The sequence below is a fragment of the Oncorhynchus keta genome, chromosome 6, assembly GCF_023373465.1.
Source record: "Oncorhynchus keta strain PuntledgeMale-10-30-2019 chromosome 6, Oket_V2, whole genome shotgun sequence".
Classification (NCBI taxonomy): Eukaryota; Metazoa; Chordata; class Actinopteri; order Salmoniformes; family Salmonidae; genus Oncorhynchus; species Oncorhynchus keta.
The window spans coordinates 23,173,829-23,197,769 of record NC_068426.1 but is presented as its reverse complement, the minus strand read 5'-3'; the positions used below and the strand labels follow the sequence as shown (position 1 = coordinate 23,197,769).

At 42.3% G+C, this 23,941-nt stretch overlaps 1 protein-coding gene across 2 annotated transcripts in view; it reads left to right on the top strand.

Annotated features, from left to right (window-relative positions):
• Positions 1–505: 505 nt before the first annotated feature.
• The window catches only part of LOC118385259 (myosin-IIIb-like), a 45,973-nt gene continuing 22,537 nt past the window's right edge, over positions 506–23,941 (top strand). Inside the window, exons 1-8 of one of the 2 annotated variants that reach the window (XM_052521153.1) lie at positions 506–878; positions 3,351–3,416; positions 3,774–3,904; positions 12,119–12,221; positions 20,513–20,615; positions 20,790–20,946; positions 22,425–22,527; positions 22,737–22,862. In XM_052521153.1, the coding sequence (XP_052377113.1) occupies positions 777–878; positions 3,351–3,416; positions 3,774–3,904; positions 12,119–12,221; positions 20,513–20,615; positions 20,790–20,946; positions 22,425–22,527; positions 22,737–22,862 (891 nt within the window). In that variant the 5' untranslated portion in view covers positions 506–776. Of the gene's footprint in view, positions 879–3,350; positions 3,417–3,773; positions 3,905–11,153; positions 11,173–12,118; positions 12,222–20,512; positions 20,616–20,789; positions 20,947–22,424; positions 22,528–22,736; positions 22,863–23,941 lie in introns of those variants that run through there. The other variant, XM_052521154.1, reaches the window with a different exon arrangement.

Sequence of the window (23,941 nt, the reverse complement as noted above, 5' to 3'; positions counted from 1 at the left end):
TCCTGCTCTTTTCCCGCGTTCCATCAAACACATATGGTGTCATCATAGTGGTCTCTGATTTATGGTCAGACTCGCTCACGTTGAACAAATTTACTTTACGCCTTTTTTCAATGCTGTTTTGAATTTCATTGAGAAATGAGAGAAGTGTCAAAGATTTTTTCCACAAAAATCCTTTCTGAATTTCAAAGTCATCCTCGAAGTATCTATAATCTGATTACAATATGTTTTGCTGGTATTTTAACAAATTACAGTTCGTTTTTTGTAATCCCGTACGTGTAACACATTACATATAATCTGTTACTCCCCAACCCTGGTAGTCTGTACATTTAAAATATAAATATTACTGCGAGCCGCCAATCAAGGCAATATGACTGGACTATATCAACAATTGACGAATGAAACAAATACTAAAATATCGTTTGGGGGAGTTTTCCTTTAACCATTATACGTTTCAATTTCAACGGGGTGACGTCAGGGTTGGACGTCCCAATGATACAGTATAGCAATGAAAGAGAGGGAACCCTTGCTTTGCTCGCCTTTTAACTTCAGTACTCCCCTGGGAGTAGAGTAAACTCAGTTCAGTTACGCTGTGTGCACTGCTGTCACAGTGGCCTTTTTACGACATAACACCGCTGTCGTTTTTAGGCGCATATGTTGGATTTTAATGTCAGAAAACCAAGGCAAATTAATTTGTTTTTATCAAGCTTCAGTAGTCCAGTAACGTTACATATAATTATTGCATCCGAGTTTATCGAATAAATACGATTTAGAAAGAAATGGAGGGGCTCTTCCACGAAGATTTGGCAGCCTTGTCAGATTTGGATGAACAAAGTTTGTTGGAATCCCTGAGTCAACGGTTCAAACAAGATCGCATCTATGTAAGTACATGTTCAGACTTGAAATGTGCATGTGACTGTTTTGGGAAAATCAACGTGGTTTCAGAGCATGTCCTATTGTTCTGTACGTAAATCCGATACATTAATTTAGTGTGATATGTTACGTTTTCGCATGGTATTAATTTGTAGATGTCCATCATTCATTTCGTATGATATGTTACGAATTACAATTTGTATGTTACGTTACGAATTGCAATTCGTACGATATGTTACGAATTTGAAAAAGGAAGTATGAGCTGTTACAAATTCCAATTTCTAATTTGTTGTAGCTAACGTTAGCTAGGTGGCTAACACTAAGGTTAGCTAGCAGGGCTAACGTTAGTGCTAGGGGTTAGGGCAGGGTTTCGTAACTGATTCCCTCGGGAGTGGTTTTATTTGGCCCCCCAAGTTTTCTGAGCAAACAAAAATTCAACAATGTTGAAGGGTTGGGATCTATGAACAACACAAATATTCAGTCATATATCAACATGTCATTTTAATTCATGCCATTGTTTGCTGCCAGAACAAAACCTTTGTCAAATAAATTGTCATTGTCAGATGGTTCGTCAACAAGTATAGACTAACAGTGAAATGCTTATTTAGGCCCTTCCCAACAATGCAGAATACAACAAATAAAAAATAATAATAGTAACACAAGGAATAAATACAAAATGAGATATGATAGCTTGGCTAATACGGTGCGTTTGGAAAGCAGACCCCTTGACTTTTTACACATTTTGTTACGTTATTCCGAAATGGATTAAATAACATTTTTGCCTCATCAATCTACACACACTACCCCATACTGGCAAAGCGAAAACAACAGTTTTTTAGACATTTTTGCAAATGTATAAAAAACCGAAATACCTTATTTGCTGTGAGACTTGAAATTGAGCTCCGGTGCATCCTGTTTCCATTGATCATCCTTGAAATAATAATAATAATAATAATATGATTCTACAACTTCATTGGAGTCCACTTGTGGTCAACTCAAATGATTGGACATAATTTGGAAAGGCACACCTGTCTATATAAGGTCCCACAGTTGACAGAGTATGTCAGAACAAAAACCAAGCCATTGAGGTCGAAGGAATTGTCTGTAGAGCTCCGAGACAGGATTGCCGAGGCACATATCTGAAGAAGGGTACCAAAACATTTCTGCAGCACTGAAGGTCCCCAAGAACACAGTGGCCTCCATCATTCTTAAATGGAAGAAGTTTGGAACCACCAAGACTCTTCCTAGAGCTGCCAGCCCGGCCAAACTGAGCAATTGGGGGAGAAAGGTCTTGGTCAGGGAGGTGACCAAGAACACGATGCTCACTCTGACAGAGCTCCTCTGTGGCGATCGGAGAACCTTCCAGAAGGACACCCATCTCTGCAGCACTCCACCAATCAGGCCTTTATGGTAGAGTGGTCAGACAGAAGCCACTCTTCATCAAAAGGCACGGCAGCACACTTAAAGTTTGCCAAAAGGCACCTAAAGGACTCAGACCATGAAAGACAAGGTTCTTTGGTCTGATGAAACCAAGATTGATGTCTTTGGCCTGAATGCCAAGCGTCACGTCTGGAGGAAACCTTGCACCATCCCTACGGTGTCAGCATCATGCTGTGGGGATGTTTTTCAGCTACAGGGACTGGAAGATGAGTCAGGGTTGAGGGAAAGATTAATGGAGCACACAGCCAAGACCACACAGGAGTGGCTTCTGGGCCAGTCTCAATGTCCTTGAGTGGCCCAGCCAGAGCCCGGAATTGAACCAGATCGAACATCTCTGGAGAGACCCGTTGAGACCTGAAAATACCTGTGCAGTGATGCTCCCCAATCCAACCAGACAGAGCTTGAGATGATCTGCAGAGAAGAATGGGGGAAAATCCCCAAATACAAGTGGGCCAAGCTATAGCGTCATACCCAAGAAGACTCGGTAATCACTGCCAAATGTGCTTCAACAAAGTACTGAGTAAAGGGTCTGAATATTTATGCAAATGTGATATTTATTTGTATAAATTTTTCAAAAATGTAAACTGTTTTTGCTTTTTTATTATGGGTTATTGTGTGTAGATTGATGAGGGGGGGAAACTATTTAATCAATTTTAGAATAAGGCTGTAATGCAACCAAAATGTGGACAAAGTCAAGGGTTCTGAGTACTTCCTGAATGCACTGTACATTGAGTACCAGTACCAAGTTGATGTGCAGGGGTACAACGAAATTGAGGTAGATATGTACATGTACTGTAAGTACTGGTGAAGTGACGAGGCAACAGGATGGATAATAGACAGTAGCTGCAGCGTGTGTAGAAGTGTGTGTGCATAGAGTCAGTGACATTAACTCTATGCAGTGACACTGGAGTGGTGTGTGTGTTTGAAAATACAGTACAGTACACATTAATTGGGCGGCAGGTAGCCTAGTGGTTAAAGTGTTGGGCCAGTAACTTAGTAAACTCTCTGTCTCTTTCCATCCTACCACCTATCTCTACAAGACCTACATTGGGGACATCTTGGTGGCCATAAATCCATTTAAATACCTCCCTCTCTATGTGAAAGAGGTAAGTACTCCCACAAGACCAATAAGCATTAAGCTGTGCTGGCAGACTTTCTCCTAAAAGCTGCCCTAGTTATCTTGTGACTCACTATAACCTGGAAAACATTAACGTTGGCATATTGCAATTAATAATGGCACTTCAACCCAGAAGATAACTTATTTTCTTGGAATAGGACTAGACACTGAACTTGCAATTGTTTTGAGGACTTTTGAATAGCTCCAACTAATATTGAGGCTTTAGCACTTATGCTTGCCTTTATTATCTTAGGTGACATAACTGACCAGGAATCTTTAAAAAAAAAATCTACTAAACTATTTGTAGACAATGGCTGTAAAGATGTTCCTCCTTGTATCTGTGCAGGTATCAGAGAGGTATAAGTACCATGAGAAGAGCAAGCTACCTCCTCATATATTTGCTGTGGCAGACAGAGCCTACCAGTCCATGATGGGAAGGTTAGCCACGGGACCCCGAAACCAATGCATTGTTATCAGGTGAATCCATTAACAGTCTGGTACTTATTTTACACTACTGAGCCAAGCTGTATTGGACTAGCCTGGTCACATATCCACTATAATAGTTGCTGGAAACATGTTGTAAAGGACAATGAATAGAAAGTATCCAAGACAGCAACGGTTAATGTAATACACTGGTTAATGTAATAACTTTTCAATTTTGTATGTAATAAAACCGGGTTAATGTAATAACTTGCTGGTTAACGTAATAAAATGTTCCGCTATTAACCTCTAATTATTACATGAACCGGTGAGTAACAACTTTGTGGATGAATAATGTAATAACTTCAACCAATCATGTAATAACATACCAAAATCAGTGTTTTTATGAACTACTTTTCTCAATTTGATGCACATACAGTTGAAGTCGGATGTTTACATACACTTAGGTTGGAGTCATTAACTTGTTTTTCAACCACTCCACAAATGTCTTGTTAACAACCTATAGTTTTGGCAAGTCGGTTAGGACATCTACTTTGTGCATGACACAAGTAATTTTTCCAACAATTGTTTATAGACACTGAATTATAAGTGAAATAATCTGTCACAATTTCAGTGGGTCAGAAGTTTACATACACTAAGCTGACTGTGCCTTTAAACGGCTTGGAAAATTCCAGAAAAGGATGGCATAGCTTTAGAAGCTTCTGACAGGCTAATTGACATAATTTGAGTCAATTGGAGGTGTACCTGTGGATGTATTTCAAGGCCTACCTTCAAACTCAGTGCCTCTTTGCTTGACGTCATGGGAAAATCAAAAGAAATCAGCCAAGACTTCAGAAAAAAACTGGTTCATCCTTGGGAACAATTTCTAAACGCCTGAAGGTACCACGTTTATCTGTACAAACTATAGTACGCAAGTATAAACACCATAGGACCACGCAGCCGTCATACCGCTCAGGAAGGAGACGTGTTCTGTTTCCTAGAGATGACTTCACAAAATAGATGGCATCATGAGGAAAGAAAATTATATGGATATATTGAAGCAACATCTCAAGACATCAATCAGGAAGTTAAAGCTTGGTCGCAAATGGGTCTTCCAAATGGACAATGACCCCAAGCATGCGTCCAATGGGGTGGCAAAATGGCTTAAGGACAACAAAGTCAAGGTATTGGATTGGCCATCACAAAGTCCTGACCTCAATCCTATAGAAAAATTGTGGGCAGAACTGAAAAAGTGTGTGCGAACAAGGAGGCCGACAAACCTGACTCCGTTACACCAGCTCTGTCAGGAGGAATGGGCCAAAATTCACCCAACTTATTGTGGGAAGCTTGTGAAAGGCTTCCCAAAACGTTTGACCCATGTAAAACAATTTAAAGGCAATGCTACCAAATAGTAATTGACTGTATGTAAACTTCTGACCCACTGGGAATGTGATGAAAGAAATAAAAGCTGAAATAAATCATTTTCACATTCTTAAAATAAAGTGGTGATCCTAAGACAGGGAATTTTTACTAGGATTAAATGTCAGGAATTGTGAAACTTGAGTTTAAATGTATTTGGCTAAACCTCCAACTTCAACTGTAGTACCTACCACCCACTGACAATTACAACTCAAACACATGCCCATCATACAGGAACACTCGCAAGCACACGTTGAAATGTACACACATGCACAGTCGTAGACGCTCACCGGACAGTTTGAGGTACACCACCCCATTCTCAAATGGCTCGCTCCTGCAGATGGGGAGTAATGTGGCTTTCTATATAGAGCATGCAGACAGGCATCGTTAGTTACTGTTCTATTTAGTGTTCGAAGGGGCAAAACAAGTGACCTAAGCGACTGAGTGTGGTATGATCGTTGTTTCCAGGTGAGCTGGATCCAGGATCTCAGAAATGGCCGCCCTCCGGGGGTTTTCACACATGACAGTGTCAAGGGTTTGCCGAGAATGGTGCAATAAACAGAAAACATTCATTCGGTGGAAGTGCTGGAGCGAAAACAGCTTGTCGAAGGAAAATGGCAAGAATAGGGCAAGTTAAGAGGCGGGCCACAAACAGACCAATAATGGCGTAGTACAACAGTGATGTGCAGAATGGCATCTCGGAACGAACAACTTGCCAATACGTGTCGGATGGGCTATTGCAGAATGGCATTTTCAAACGAACAACTGGTCGATCCTTGTCGGATGGGCTATTGCAGCAGATGACCACACCGGGTTCATCTCCTATCAGCTAAAAACAAGAAGAAGCGGCTCCAATCGGCACACGATCACCAACACTGGACAATTGAGGAGTGGAAAAACATTGCCTGGAACATGACTGCGAGTTCAGTTCACTTGAGTGGCTTGCACAGTCCCCAGACCTCAAACCAATTGAGCATCTTTGGGATGAGATGGAATGAGCTGTTCACAGCATGAATGTACTGCCGTCCAATCTGTAGCAACTGAGTGATGCCATCGCATTACCATGGACCAACATCCCTGTGGAATGTTTCCAACATCTTGTAGAATTCCCAGAAGAATCGGGCTGTTCTGGAGGCAATGGGGGGAGGCAATGGGAAGTCTGACCCGGTCCTAGATGGGTGTCCTTAAATACATTTGCATGTAAAGACGCACACATTAAAATGTACACACACCAAATTAACTGCGTACTCATACATGGAGACATAGTTTGGTGAAGTGTGGTTCACCAAACTACCAAACCAAATTGAAATGTAGACACACATACACTCGGGTAACACTTTACTCGATTGGTTTGTGGAATGGAATTTTCTAAATAAAAGTTGTAATGGAACACATCTTTACTTAGGTCAGGATTCAAGCACCCCTTTTCGGATATTCACCATTTAAAGGCAATGTTACCCCTGTCGCGAAGATTGCATTGAGTAAATGCTGCAGATTCTTTAAATGTCAACCTGTTTTTATTACCAGTTATATTAGAAATATCTGGTGGGTTTGAGCTGGATGGTTGCTGGTGTTAGAAAAAATATATATAATAAATAAATCTAGGCAAGTCAGTTAAGAACAAATTCTTATTTACAATGACAGCCTACACCGGCCAAACCTGGATGACGCCAATTGTGCGTCGCCCTATTGGACTCCCAATCGTGGCCGGTTGTGATACAGCCTGGATTTTAACCACGGTGTCTGTAGTGACGCCTCTAGCACTGAGATGCAGTTCCTTAGACTGCTGCGCCACTCGGGAGCCCACTTACTGACTGGTTTATTTCTGTGCAGAACTAGCTGACTAAATCCAACTCCATGATTTACGATGGAGTTGAGCGGCGACTGGTGTGGGCGGACTGGAGTTCTGACATCACACAAATTATATTTTTTTATCAAAAACAATGTATTATAGTACCCAAAGGATACCTCTGACATTTATTAGGGGTTTAGCAGCGAAGCTCGTGAAAGCTATTATATTTGTTGACTATTATTATTCCTCTTTTTTACAAATGTGGATACATAGATGTACCAAATTTGGTGCTGATCGGTCCTGAAGAAAAAGACGTTTAAAGTGGTCAACATCATTAAAAATGGTCCAAAAAACCTGAAAAGCATATTATATTGCATGAGTGTAACGTCGTTCTTCGTTTGTTGAAAGAGAGTCGGACCGAAATGCAGCGTGGTGGTTACTCATGTCTTTAATAAATGAATCGCGATACATGAACATAACTTATACAAAATACAAAACAACAAACGAAACGTGAAAACCTAATTACAGCCTATCTGGTGAAACTACACAGAGACAGGAACAATCACCCACGAAATACAAAGTGAAACCCAGGCTACCTAAATACGGTTCCCCATCAGAGACAACAAGAATCACCTGACTCTGATTGAGAACCGCCTCAGGCAGCCAAGCCTATACTAGACACACCCCTAATCAACCACAATCCCAATGCCTACAAAAACCCCAATACGACAATACAATAACCCCATGTCACACCCTGGCCTGAAAAAATAATTAAAGAAAACACAAAATACTAAGACCAAGGCGTGACAATGAGCAGCTTGATTTTGTGTTCTGATATTTGGCAAGCTTAGTAAACAGCAGAAATATAACTTGTCCTAGGACAATGTGTCCAATTTTTCCTGATGGTGACAGTGGACACACATCTGAACCCCGGAATAGCTGCTTGCAGCTTTAATTATTAAATGTTTTTACTCTGTGTCAAAACAATGACATGAACATCCCCTTGTACTTAAAAATTGCACACGCCTCTCCCCTCAATGAATTAACCAAAAATGATGATTACAACCTCAAATAACAATAACTGTAGCGACCCTGTGTTTATGAACGCGGAGATCGACTTTACCACTTGCGTTAACAGCATGGACAAGCTCTCTTTCATTAAACTTGTTGGTTTGTAACAGTCTCTTTCCATTCATCAAATGACCAGTTTGGATGCTGGAATTAGTAGAGTTGATAAACATGCACAGGTAGCCTACAGGATACTTTTTAAGTATCCTAATCAGATTAAAACATTGTGACTGGTTGTGTTGGTGCCACATCTAAAACAAGATCAATAGGGGAGCTTTTCGAGCTGCGTTTCTCATGTCTTCACTGTTCTTTAATGTGCAATGACGCACCTGTCCTCCGCACCTGTCCTCCGCACCTGTCCTCCGCACCTGTCCTCCGCTGCCTATCAGCTATTCCTCTATGTTCTGGTGGATTTATATTGACAATTGGTGCATATTTGAATGATTTTTATTTGTGGTATGATTGGTTGTTTGCTTATTGTAGATCTGGACAAACCAATCCACCTACCACTATTGTCACTGAATGGTGGAAAGAGGACAGGATTAGACAGACTAGTAGACTATATTGACCTGTGGTTTCATAAGCGTGTGGAAAAGCCTAGTGCATACGGGAAGTACCAAAACACCTTAATAGTGCAAGCAGATGAGGACATTTGGCTATGGAAGAAATGTGTGTGTATAGTAAAACCAGGGGGGAAAAAACACAACCCTCCCCAAAGCAACAAAAAAAAAAGTTTATCAACCCTCTATTCTCTTCTACCCCAGTAAATTTCGAACTATCCCTTAAAGGACACAGCTGGAGATATATACATCCTGTTCAATGTTTTATTACGTTAACCGGCAAGTTATTACATGAACCGTTGTTACAAGCATGGTTCAGTTTGGGTTGGCACGATAGTGTGAATGTTTTTTTATACGCGGTCTTGAACACTATCCAGACATTTCCTGACAAATGGCAACAAACACCTATGTCAGGGTTTTGTTTTGCTCAGCGTTCGCGGTTCTCTTTTATGCTGACATTGACAGCTTAGCTGTGTCCGTGTTTGTTGTGGCTGCAGATCAGCAGGCTTGCGTCATGTCAGCGTTATCCTGCTGCTAAATGCTGCCATAGTGAAGAGGTCTTGTGTAGCCTCCTGGTGAGAACACACCGTTTTCCTTATCTGCCTCTGGTGACCTTCATCTAGCTTGAAATATGGCACCCTTTTGATGGAAGAAAAACATATATTTTTACTGTCTGGCTGTCTGTCTGAATCCCCTTGTCTGAGCATTTCTCATAACCTACTCTCCTCATGGTTCCTGTGTGTTATCCCCCCCAAATCTCCTGGAAATGATTTTACAGCAGTTTTGGGTCTCTTAATTACAATACCACTACAGCATCCAGTATCAAGCTACAGAGGTTTCCACTACAGTAATGTGGATTCCCCCCTAAGCAATACACTTACACTGAAGGTCTGCCCCGGCATAAAGCTACAGTAAACTTGGTTAACACGAGGGAGGTTCTCCTCAATGGGTTTGTCAGACGTTTAGGAGCTTAACTTTAGCCCTGTCAATCATTCCAGTGGAGGATATTTTGTACTGAACTTTGCTCTCCACTGCTGCAGGCTACAGACCTTTTTTCTGTTTTTAGATGTTGGTGTATAGATTTTAATACTGTCATTTCAAACATTTTGTCACTTAAATGAATTTGCAACCTGCGTGTGAATGTTTAAAAATGTAAGCCACTTTTATCCCCTTTCTCCAAGATAAAATGTCAAATGGCATAACATACAACTTTAGACTGAAAAGTAACATCAGCAAACCAGACCATGGGTTCTAGTATTGCAGATACATGTATCTACAGGATGTGTATCTCCAGCTGTGTCCTTTTTAGGAAAGTGATACATGAGGATATTCAGGGCCGGAAACAGGTGTTATTGCGGATGATTTGTAGACTGGAAGGGTGAACACCGTGTAGTTTGCATCTGTGGAGATGTTGATTGGTAAACTCCTGCAAATGGAAGTGAGATGTTGCTGTTCTGTTTTACATCCACAGAAGTGGATCCATCTGGAAAGAGGGGGGCTTAAATGCTTTAAAGCATGAATGGAAGGACTAATGCACTTTTACAGATCTATGCGGTTGTTGCTTGTATAGTATTTTCCCATTTGTTGTTCCAAGCACACGCCTTCCCAGCAGCCCCGGCAGTGTTTGATAGGGCCAGTCGTTCTGGGTTACAGCGACGCCACTGATGAATGAGCCAGTCAGGCGGTGGGAGGGGTTGAATGAGGCTGATAATTGTTTAGGCAACAAGGAAGGACTGTGATTGACGACCTACTAGGGCTGGGCGATATATTCGAGTTTGTTTTAGCGCGATAGGGAAAATGCCTGTATCGCAATAATCGAGGTTCTGTTATAACGTAACGTTTTACAAATGCAGCATCTCACTGTCACTTCTGTCAGCCCAATGTCGAATCATGTCCCAATTGCGTGCCAACACATGCACAGAGGTTATCCACCAATCACAGCCCTAGACAGCCTTTCACAAGAAAAGTTTGATGTGGAAGGAGAATGGATGCATTGACCTATTACATGGCGAAATACAGTGGGGAGAACAAGTATTTGATACACTGCTGATTTTGCAGGTTTTCCTACTTACAAAGCATGTAGAGGTCTGTAATTTTTATCATAGGTACACTTCAACTGTGAGAGACGGAATCTAAAACAAAAATCCAGAAAATCACATTGTATGATTTTTAAATAATTAATTTGCATTTTATTGCATGACATAAGTATTTGATCACCTACCAACCATTAAGAATTCAGGCTGTTTGTTTTAGTTTTGTTAGTTTTTCTTTAAGATGCCCTCCTGTTCTCCACTCATTACCTGTATTAACTGCACCTGTTTGAACTTGTTACCTGTATAAAAGACACCTGTCCACACACTCAATCAAACAGACTCCAACCTGTCCACAATGGCCAAGACCAGAGAGCTGTGTCAGGACATCAGGGATAAAATTGTAGACCTGCACAAGGCTGGGATGGGCTACAGGACAATACGCAAGCATTAGCTGTAACAATACTGTCCCTCTGTCATTCAAACTTTCTTTTTTTATTTTATTTTGACTTTCTTCTTTACTTGCTTCATTGTAGGACAAGAAATATGCTATAGAGTTGCCATGGAGCCTAGATTTTACATGGGGATAAGAAAGAAATGCATTCAACCGCCAAGCCTTATGAGTTCTCCCAGGATTTTAAACGGAGTGTTGTTCTTGGACATGAACTTGCAGTTGGTGAATGTAGAGTTGTTGTTTTTTTTTGACGCAAACGTTATGCAGAAAGTCAAGAAGACTGATGGAATAATGGAAATACAACCAGCGTCGATGTCATGGAAACATTTAAATTAGATTTAAAACATTTATTTGTGAAATGCCATTTGCAATCAGAGCTTATAACAATAGCCCTAGGTCACGCTTGGCTTTCTCCCCTTGGCAGAATGGCGAATCCTGGTGTCAATAGTAGCTTCACTGTATTTAGGCTACACTATCAGCTGCACATGTACATTTGCATGTCCTATTGCTCATGCAAAACCCTGCACTGGTTTTCAAGTACTCACTCATGTGTACTGCTTATCAGTTTGGTAGAGAGATACATCAAGCTCCTGTAATTTGGCTGCCAAATGTCCTTCTAATTCTGGGTCACTAGAAACATGAACACATTTGTAAACAATCATGTTGAAGCCTAGCTTAATTAGGAATATGGTTCTGAACAAGGTAGATTAAAAAGTCGACATTCTGAGGTGATATTGTGTTATCTGTACCAAATGAATCTGCCAGTCAGTGTTCAGAATGTCTATCTCTCTAGTCTGTGTATTCTAGCAATGCACTGCTTTTTTTCTCTCTTTGAATTTGAGCAATTGAGTAAATTGCCTTATTCAATGTTGTAATACAGCCGTACTACATGGCGCCACTGATACACTGGCACTTATTTAGAATGGTCTCCTGTACTTTGTTACACAGTGGGGAGAGTGGAGCAGGGAAGACCGAGAGCACCAAGCTGCTGCTCAGACAGATCATGGAGCTGTGCAGAGCCAACTCACAGCTGGAGCAACAGATACTACAGGTAAGACTCTACCATGCGCATATCTACACCAATGCTAACATATTTGCAGGAAAGAGATCTGTCATTCTATGAGCAACAGAAATTGCCAGGAAGACAGAGGTCTGTTATTATACCAATAACATTGCTGACTTTTATCAGACAAATGACAGTAATAATAAATTGGGTTGGCTGCTGTAGGTATGAGAGACATACTGCAGCTAGACCAGTTTCGACATGTCCCTTCTACCACACTTCAGGATTGCCCTCATACCTCAGTTTAAATCAATATGAACATGGAATTTGCATGATATGAACAGAATGGGACATTCCTCTTATTGCCAATGCCTCAGACATAGTTTGAATAGGAGTTGGATGTTGATCCAAGGCTACTTTGCCAGCTTACTTTCAGAGTATGCAGCAGCAGTAGCACTGATGGACTGATGAAGGACGTGTGGTCCCACCTTGACATCATCTTGATATTCACCTCTGTGTGTAGTTGTCACGGTAAATACAGGGCTTGTGACCCGCTCGTAACACTCATTCCGCGTTCAAAACAACTGGGAACTCTGGTCAAATCATGGCGTCAGTGATCTTCAGGTCAGAAAGTCTGTGCTCTAGAAAGAGGCCCAAGTTCCCGAGTTGGATGACTGTTCAAATCTATTACGTCTGTGTGTCAGCCATTTTAGTGAGTCACTCAGTTGAAAAAGGGATGTTTAAGGTCATACTTTGTTCTTTTACGGTCCCACCTTCAGGTTGACGTGTTTTTTTATGGGCGAGGAAACAATGAAATGTCACGATTGCATCAAAGAAAGGGTTTGGCATTTCTAAAAATAGCCCTGATTGTTGTATTCCTATAGGCCTGCCCACTGCTTGTTCAAAGGATGTAGCAGTGATAAAGAGGTGTGTTCTAGAAGGTCTAATAATGTTGAATAGGTTAGGTTACCTAAGTCCCAGCATTCACCATTCTGTACCAACAAACCGAGCACACCATGCACTATGCAGAGACCCACACTTGGGAAATGAACCAATTGGCGTAGACCTCATTTCATTGCACACCACTCGTAGACATTAGTCTCAGGTTACCTACTATTACCATGGTTCCAACTGAAACAGCTGAGTCTTGTCAAATGGCAAAACATTACCCAGTAACACAAAAGCATGTTTTTCTAGTTAGATGTGTAGCTGATGAGACTGCACAATGGAGTGTACCGGTTTGAACTCGCCCAACATGGAATCCCAGTCCAGAAATGCTACACATTGGATTGACATTGTATGACATTTTATTTGGTTTGTTTATAAAAATGAATGGAGGAAACCCTCTAAGTCTGAAGTAAATGAGGAATTATAGAGATACCTAGATAAGACTGTTTTGTCTGGCATGTAATTAGCTCAAGGTTCTCTCCAATGCTACAAAAACTAATTCTGGATTCTACTACCGTTTTATGCCTCTGCATTTGGAAAGTATTCAGGCTCCTTGACTTTTTCTACATTGTTACGTTACAGCCTTGTTCTAAAATGTATTCAATTGTTTTCTTCCCTTCGTCAGTCTACACACAACACCCCCATATTGACACATCAAAAACAGGTTTTTAGAAGTATCACACTTACATAAGTATTCAGACCCTTTACTTTGTTGAAGGACCTTTGGCAGCAATTACAGCCTCAAGTCGAATTGGGTTTGACGCTACAAGCTTGGCACACCTGTATTTGGGGAGTTTCTCCCATTCTTCTCTGCCAATCCTCTCAAGCTCTGGCAGGCTGGATGGGGAGCATCGCTGCATAGTTATTTTCAGGCCATTCCACAGATGTTCGATCGGGTTCAAGTCCAGGCTCTGGCTGGGCCACTCAAGGACATTCAGAGACTTGGCCCGAAGCCACTCCTGTATTCTCTTCTCTTGGCTGTGTGCTTAGGGTCGTTGTCCTGTTGGAAGGTGAACCTTCGCCCCAGTCTGAGGTCCTGAGTGCTCTGGAGCAGGTTTTCATCAAGGATCTCTCTGTACTTTGCTCCGTTCGTCTTTCCCTCGATCCTGACTAGTCTCCCAGTCCAAGCCGCTGAAAAACATCCCCACGGTATGATGCTGCCACCCATGCTTCACGGTAGGATGTTGCCACGTTTCCTCCAGACACTTGGCATTCAGGCCAAAGAGTTCAATCTTCATGTCATCAGACCAGAGAATCTTGTTTCTTATGGTTGGAGAGTCCTTTAGGTTCCTTCAGGCGGGATGTCGTGCATTTTCCTGAGGGGTAGCTTCCATCTGGCCACTCTTATCATAAATGCCTTATTGGTGGATTGCTGCAGAGATGGTTGTCCTTCTGGAAGGTTCTCCCGTCTCCACAGAGGTACTCTGGTGCTCTGTCAGTGACCATCAGGGTTCTTGGTCACGTCCCTGACCAAGTCCCTTCTCCCCCGATTGCTCAGTTTGTTGGGCAGCCAGCTCTAGGAAGAGTCTTGGTGGTTCCAAACCTCTTCCATTTACGAATGATTGAGGCCACTGTGTTCTTGGGGACCTTCAATGCTGCAGAAATGTTTTGGTACCCTTCCCCAGATCTGTGCCCTAACACAATCCTGTATGGAAGGGCTATGGAGCATTTACTTCAACCTCTTGGCTTGGTTTTTGATCTGACATGCACTGTCAACTGTGGGACCTTTTTATATAGACAGGTTTGTGCGCCTTTCCAAATCATGTCCAAAGTGTCTATAAATACTTGTAAATAAGTTATTTCATTTAAATAAATAAAAATGTAACATGCAAAAATGTAAACCTGTTTTCTCTGTCATTGTAGGGTATTGTGTGTAGATTGAGGACGTGGGGCCCGCATTCTGAAATATGATTTGTCCCTCTCAGTCTTATCATTGGAATGTGGTATAAAACAGGGAAACTGTGTGCTTTAGGACCATGTGGCCGCCTCCGAGTGGTCGGGTAGGCTGTTTTTGGAGTGTGCATCCGACTGGGTAAAAAAAAATAGAATCCCTCCCTCACTTCTGAAACCAAAGTTGCGCCCCTGTTCAGCATTGTTGACCGCTTGAGGGGAAGGGGGCAGGAGAGATGGTCTCTATCTTCTGTTGTATTAACTATGTTGTGTATTCCCCCTCATTCATAGTAGTGTTCAGTGATAGTTGAAAGTGATATAGCATCAATCAAGTGATGCTATTATAACCTTATCTAATGGCTACATATACCGTATTATGTTGTAGGATTGTCATCCATCATGACCAAAGGTTATTATCTGCTTTGATATTGGAGAAGTATGATCTAATGGAGATCCCTTTGAAATGTCATTGTACACATGTTGAGGATGGTCCTTTTGAAATAAGATGGTGGTATAGCGCTGTGCTTTTTCTTCGTGTACTACAGTACGGTCCACTGTGTTGAATTGGTTACCAAAACTTGTGACCGAAATGAAAAGCTTTCGAATTTTCTTGTTACCCACCAAATACACACAAACCACGTTTCTGGATTTCTGCCACAACCCAAGAGACACTTCCTTCCTACCATTTTGGAATCTCAAACGGAATATCATAACATCATGGCTGTTTTACTTTTCTTCCTCTTTTTGACTTCCTCTTGGCTCCCCCACTGTGATGATTACTATGGTAAACACACAGACTTGACCGCCGTCCCTCTCCGGCCCCTGTTTTCTCACGCCCGTCTCATGGTACGGGAAGTTCTCTGTGGGATACGGGATGAGACCGAGGGCCTCGAGGAAAACTAGGAAGTGTGGGGAAATTCCTCCCACCTTTCTGGGGAATTGCATCACTGGGACTTGGTGGGAGTGATTTGGCTGGCTCCTTGGCTGTGAGCTAGGGTTCAGAGAGAGGCTGTGTTTGACAACACTTTTTATTACACTGATGTTTATTTCGGGGTACATGTGGTTGGAGTAGACATGGATTTGATTAGCTTGTATGGCTTAGGTCAGTATTCTGTAATGTACTGTACATTCGCTGGTTATTCTCACAAGTGTTACAGCTGCATGTTCTCTTCAGTCAGGGTGCTGATGAAGTATTCTAGACCTTTTTAGAACAGTGGAAAATGCAGTTCAACTGATCACTAAAAAACAGAGTAAGAATGGAAATATGGGTTTCCAGATATACTGTAGCCACATGTTCAAAGTCACGTAATGGTTTGCTTGCGTGTCTGCAGAGCAGGGATAATTGGGAGAGCCAAAGGGGGAGTACAGAGTTCCAGCAGTCAATAAAACATTTTCCAGAGTTTCACATCTTCCATTTCCCCCTGCTGTTCTGCTGCGGCCTTCTGATGAGTTTGACACAATCGTAGGTTCACTGAGTCCAAGTAAACATTCATAATGCAAACACTTTTTCATAAGTCACTGTTCACACCATACAATTGTTTCATTCATTGTACTTAAAGTGCTCCCTGGAACAAGTGCATGGTATTGACGATCTCACTTGACTATTCCTAATATGGTACAGCTTCTACCCTCTCTGACTGTCGTCAACAGTTGGCCTGGTAATTGACGGGATGGGGAAAGTGAGAACTTAGAGGTTAAGAGTGAAATATGTTGAAAGGCTGACAGGAAATCCTGTGTCATTTACTCCTACCTCGGCATGCAATCCCCTCATTGTGGTCACAGCCAGGACATTGGTTTCATTACAGTCATGTGTTTGCATTATTGTTTAAAAACAAGTATATTGCTCTTGCTGCATTCTTTTATATGTTTGATAATGTTAATTTGTTAACTTTAGCACACAGGTTGATAAGTCATCACCACCACATTTGTGATGGCCTGCTAGAGTTCAACACACTGACTTGAGTTATATCGAGTTGAAGGAGATGTTACAAAGTGTTTTATAGCTTCAATATGCCATCTGTTTTCCCTGAATAACTGCTTTGTATTCCTTGTCCAACTTTCACTTCCTTCATTCTCCTGAGGTGTCTATATATCAGTAATTTACACATTAATCCAATGACATTTTAACTTTAGTATTAATTTCCCCTGGGGAAAACTCTTGACCTTGCTCCTCTGCTAATTGTGATATCTTGGTTTCAAAGTGCCACATCCTTAACTTTCATGCTCTTTACTAGTCAGGAAACAAGTGAAAGGTTTCACTGGTCATGAAGTCTGTAATGTATTGCATCCAGAGAACAATGCTATCATTCTTCCCTTGTTTATCAGATGATACAACCCTTAGTGTGTTTTGATACTTAGGCCATCTGGCACGAGAGGCTATGATCAAATCACGTTTTATTGGTCACATACACATGGTTAGCAGATGTTAATGAGAGTGTAGTGATGCTTGTGCTTCTAGTTCCGACTGCAGTAAAAACTAACAAGTAAGCTAACAATTTCCCAACAACTACCTAATACACTCAAATCTAGAGAGGTGAATGAGAATATGTACAGTTGAAGTCGGAAGTTTACAGACACTTAGGATAGTCATTAACACTTGTTTTTCAACCACTCCACACATTTCTTGTTAACAAACTATAGTTTGGCAAGTCAGTTAGGACATCTACTTTGTGCATGACACAAGTAATTTTAACAACAATTGTTTACAGACAGTTTATTTCACTTATAATTCACTGTATCACAATTCCAGTAGGTCAGAAGTTTACATACACTAGGTTGACTGTGCCTTTAAACAGTTTGGAAAATTCCAGAAGATTTCATGGCTTTAGAAGCTTCTGATAGACTAATTGACATCATTTGAGTCAATTGGAGGTGTACCCATGGATGTATTTCAAGGCCTACCTTCAAACTCAGTGCCTCTTTACTTGACATCATGGGAAAATCAAAAGAAATCAGCCAAGACCTCAGAAATAAAATTGTAAATTGTAGACCTCTACAAGTCTGGTTCATCCTTGGGAGCAATTTCCAAATTCCTGAAGGTACCACGTTCATCTGTACAAACAATAGTACGCAAGTATAAACACCATGGGACCACACAGCTGTCATACCAATCAGGAAGGAGACTCGTTCTTTCTCCTAGAGATGAATGTACTTTTGTGCGTAAAGTGCAAATCAATCCCAGAACAACAGCAAGGACCTTGTGAGATGCTGGAGGAAACGGGTCCTATATCGACATCACCTGAAAGGCCGCTCAGCAAGCAAGAAGCCATTGCTCCAAAACCGCCATTAAAAAAGCCAGAGTACGGTTTACAACTGCACATGGGGACAAAGATCGTACTTTTTGGAGAAATGTCCTCTGATCTGATGAAACAAAAATAGAACTGTTTGGCCATAATGACCATCGTTATGTTTGGAGGAAAAAGGGGGAGGCTTGCAAGCATACGAACACCATCCCAACTGTGAAGCACGGGGGTGGCAGCATCATGTTGTGGGGGTGCTTTGCAGCAGGAGGGACTGGTGCACTTCGCTAAATAGATGGCTTCATGAGGGAAGAAAATTGTGGATATATTGAAGCAACATCTCAAGACATCAGCCATGAAGTAAAAGCTTGGTTGCAAATGGGTCTTCCAAATGGACAAGGACCCCAAGCATACATCCAAAGTTGTGGCAAAATGGCTTAAGGACAACAAAGTCGAGGTATTGGAGTGGCTATCACAAAGCCCTGACCTCAATCCTACAGAAAATTTGTGGGCAGAACTGAAAAAGTGTGTGCGAGCAAGGAGGCCTACAAACCTGACTCAGTTACACCAGCTCTGTTAGGAGGAATGGTCCAAAATTCCCCCAACTTATTGTGGGAAGCTTGTGGAAGGCTACCCAAAACATTTGACCCAAGTTAAACAACTTAAAGGCAACGCTACCAAATACTAATTGAGTGTATGTAAACTTCTTACCCACTGGGAATGTGATGAAAGAAATAAAAGCTGAAATAAGTAATTCTCTATTTTCTATTTTGACATTTCAAATTCTTAAAATAAAGTGGTGATCCTGACTCACCCTTGGACAGGGAATTTTTACAATGATTAAATGTCAGGAATATGAGAAACTGAGTTTAAATGTAATTGGCTAAGGTGTATGTAAACTTCCGACTTCAACTGTACAGTCGTGGCCAAAAGTTTTGAGAATGTCATACATGAATATTCACAAAGTCTGCTGCCTCAGATTGTATGATGGCAATTTGCATATACTCCAGAATGTTATGAAGAGTGATCAGATGAATTGCAAAGTCCATCTTTGCCATGCAAATGAACTGAATACCCCAAAAACATTTCCACTGCATTTCAGCCCTGCCACAAAAGGACCAGCTGACATCATGTCAGTGATTCTCTCGTTAACACAGGTGTGAGTGTTGACGAGGACAAGGCTGGAGATCACTCTGTCATGCTGATTGAGTTTGAATAACAGACTGGAACCTTCAAAAGGAGTCGGGTGCTTGGAATCATTGTTCTTCCTCTGTCAATCATGGTTAACTGCAAGGAAACACGTGCCGTCATCATTGCTTTGCACAACATAAATGGAATAATGTGTCCCTGAACAAAGGGGGGTCAAAATCAAAAGTAACAGTCGGTATCTGGTGTGGCCACCAGCTGCATTAAGTACTGCAGTGCATCTCTTCGTGGACTGCACCAGATTTGCCAGGTCTTGCTGTGAGATCTTAGTTAGGTGTATGGTTATTGAACAAGCATGGGAAACCGTGTTTAAACCCTTTACAATGAAGATCTGTGAAGTTATTTGGATTTTTTAAAATGATCTTTGAAAGACAGGGTCCTGAAAAAGGGACATTTACTTTTTATGCTGAGTTTATATGGATGAGCGATTGCCGAACTGCATAGGCAAGGTGCAATAGATGTTATAAAATACAGTATATACATCAAATTAAACTTTATTTGTTACATGTGCCACGTTCAGCAAGTGTAGACCTTAACGTGAAATGCTTACTTGTGTCTCAATGTAAGCAGCAGCCTCTCTGTGTTAGTGATGGCTGTTTAGCAGTCTAATGGTCTTGAGATAGCTATTTTTCAGTCTCTCGGTCCCAGCATTGATGCACCTGTACTGACCTCGCCTTCTGGATGGCAGCAGTGTGAATGGGCAGTGGCCCGGGTGGTGGTTGTCCTTGAATAAACCGTCACACTCTAATATACCGTGCCCCTCTAATATACCGTGCCCCTCTAATATACCGTGCCCCTCTAATATACCGTGCCCCTCTAATATACCGTGCCCCTCTAATATACCGTGCCCCTCTAATATACCGTGCCCCTCTAATATACCGTGCCCCTCTAATATACCGTGCCCCTCTAATATACCGTGGTCAGGCACACGGAAAGTTGCAAATCATGGATGTCTTGTGATTAGGGCTTGGAAATGTTAAACTCCTGGCTCCATGTAGGCTCACCATGATGTAAGTTCTGGTGCTGTACTGATCTTGTGCTGTATGGTATTTCTAGGTGAATCCTCTGCTGGAGGCCTTTGGCAATGCCCAGACTGTGATGAATGACAACAGCAGTCGCTTCGGGAAGTACATTCAGCTGCGCTTCCACAACTCCTCAGGTGGGTGGGGGGGTGTGTGTGTGTGTGTGTGACAGTGTATTCATATATTGTGTGTACTTATGTTCATATTTGTTTTATACACTAAATGTATGTGGTGATTGCATTGATACGACAGACATGTAGCATGACTTGATCCTGTGTGTGTCCTTGTTTGTGGTGCTGTGCTCTTAACAGTAAAAGGAGCTAAGATTAACGAGTACCTCCTGGAGAAGTCTCGTGTGGTCCACCAGGATGAGGGCGAGAGAAACTTCCATATCTTCTACTGCATGCTGGCGGGCATCTCCCCGGAGGACAAAGACATGTATGGACTCCTGGACCCCACGCAGTACAGGTGGGTCCACTGTGATGTTATCATTCTCCAATGTTTCCTCCACAGGTAGTGATGACTCTGTGGGTGTCGTCTGGGAAGTTAGACATTTCAATAGAGTCATAGGGTCACACTAATAATTTAATTTAATTTTTTATTTTGTGCCCTGCGATAGTGGCTGTCCTGCTATGTTGTTGTGCCCTGTGATGCAGTCAGTTGTTGTGCCCTGTGATAGTGGCTGTTCTGCTATGTTGTTGTGCCCTATGATGCAGTCAGTTGCTGTGCCCTGTGATGCAGTCAGTTGTTGTGCCCTGTGATAGTGGCTGTCCTGCTATGTTGTTGTGCCCTGTGATGCAGTCAGTTGTTGTGCCCTGTGATAGTGGCTGTTCTGCTATGTTGTTGTGCCCTATGATGCAGTCAGTTGCTGTGCCCTGTGATGCAGTCAGTTGTTGTGCCCTGTGATAGTGGCTGTTCTGCTATGTTGTTGTGCCCTATGATACAGTCAGTTGTTGTGCCCTGTGATAGTGGCTGTCCTGCTATGTTGTTGTGCCCTATGATGCAGTCAGTTGTTGTGCCCTGTGATAGTGGCGGTCCTGCTATGTTGTAGTGCCCTATGATGCAGTCAGTTGTTGTGCCCTGTGATAGTGGCGGTCCTGCTATGTTGTTGTGCCCTATGATGCAGTCAGTTGTTGTGCCCTGTGATAGTGGCGGTCCTGCTATGTTGTTGTGCCCTATGATGCAGTCAGTTGTTGTGCCCTGTGATAGTGGCGGTCCTGCTATGTTGTAGTGCCCTATGATGCAGTCAGTTGTTGTGCCCTGTGATAGTGGCGGTCCTGCTATGTTGTTGTGCCCTATGATGCAGTCAGTTGTTGTGCCCTGTGATAGTGGCGGTCCTGCTATGTTGTTGTGCCCTATGATGCAGTCAGTTGTTGTGCCCTGTGATAGTGGCTGTCCTGCTATGTTGTTGTGCCCTATGATACAGTCAGTTGTTGTGCCCTGTGATAGGGCACAACAACATAGCAGGACAGCCACTATCACAGGGCACAACAACTGACTGCATCATAGGGCACACCAACATAGCAGGACAGCCACTATGATGCAGTCAGTTGTTGTGCCCTGTGATAGTGGCGGTCCTGCTATGTTGTAGTGCCCTATGATGCAGTCAGTTGTTGTGCCCTGTGATAGTGGCGGTCCTGCTATGTTGTAGTGCCCTGTGATACAGTCAGTTGGTGTGCCCTGTGATACAGTCAGTTGTTGTGCCCTGTGATACAGTCAGTTGTAGTGCCCTATGATGCAGTCAGTTGCTGTGCCCTGTGATAGTGGCTGTCCTATGTTGTAGTGCCCTATGATACAGTGCAGCAATGTAGAAGCCTCAAAGTGTTTGTCAATCAGATATGCATAATGCGCTGACCGTTATGCCCCCTACATATGTAGCCTGTGTGTGTGTTCTGTGCTCACTCATCAGATCTGTATAAATGTGTTTCTGTGGCTGTGTCTGTCAGGTATCTGAATGGGCGGTACGGCTCTGAGGACATAGTGAGGAAATGGGGGGAGAAGTACAGTGAAGTGTGTAACGCAATGGACATGGTGGGATTTCAGGAACAGGTAAGACCTCTCTGAAACTCTTTCTCATCCATCCGTTTGCAGTATGTCAGCCATGAGGACATCTGAATCTGATTGATTGTAACTTTGTTGGACTAATTGGTTGATTGACTGATAAACAAATTGTTAGATGTTATTAACCAGTTGATAAATGACCAATTGATTGACTGACAGATGGACTGATTGTATATATGTACATGTTGTGTCATCAGGAGAAGGTAGACATGATGACTATCCTGGCAGGGATCCTGTCTTTGGGAAACATCATGTTTGAGCCCACAGAGACCGACGTGCTCAGGGTCACTGGCAAGTCCATGGGCTGGCTCAAAGCCACAGCTGTGAGTCTACATCCTCCTCCACTCCTTCTTTGCCATTCTTTCTTTTGCTCAAGGAAATGGCTAGTCTGGCAGTATCAATTATTACGAACGTAAGAGGATGGTACTGCCAAACCAATAGATTCATGAATAAGCTAATAGAAATGGGTGGCTACAGAGTATATTTTGGGTTCTCGAGTGGGCCAGCGGTCTAAGGCACTGCATCTCAGTGCAAGAGGTGTCACTACAGACCCTGGTTCGATTCCAGGCTGTATCACAACCGGCCAGGATTGGGAGTCCCATAGGGCAAGCGCACAATTAGCTCAGCGTCGTTAGGGTTTGTCCGGGGAAGGCCGTCATTGTAAATAAGAATTTGTTCTTAACTGACTTGCCTAGTTAAATAAGATAAACATTTAATTCCATTTGGCCTCGTTTGGTAGCAGCTTCTGTTAACATATGCAGTTTACTTATTGACCTGTTGGTGTTTTCTAAGATTACAGTAGGCATATTTTCCCTTTTCCTCCATAAATGTTCATCAGTGGTATTGACATAGCAAAATATAAACTACAAGAACAGTTCCCATCAACAGTTTACAGTAGAAGAGTCATCTGATAGTGGTTTATACAGCAGAAGGAAGGGGTCCAGCGACTAAGCTAGGGGAAGAAACGGTTGATTATCAGTCCTGAGCATACATGGTAAAAACAAACAAGGGGATTTTTGAGGCAATCACTACAGTACTTTCTTTACAAAATCACCTCTGACCTTTCTAACATGGGCAGCTGCTGGCTCATGGAGACAGTTTTGACACTTTATGTGTTCTTTTCAACTAGTTTGTGTGTCCATGATATTTAAACGTTCTACTGCGTCTGTTCGTTTGTGTATGCATAGATCCACATGCTATTTAAACAGGTGACCGTGTGTGTGCGTGCCTTCAATTTAAACAGGTGAATGATTGCACCCTGCTCCGCTGTCCCTCTTGATTAGCAGCCCTCCCAGGCCGGCAGTGGGCTGAGGCAACATCTGGCTAGCTTAGATAAGACACAGGGTCACGAGTGGCTATATTTGGAGTTTAATGGAGAGGTACTGCTCACGATGCTAGGTTA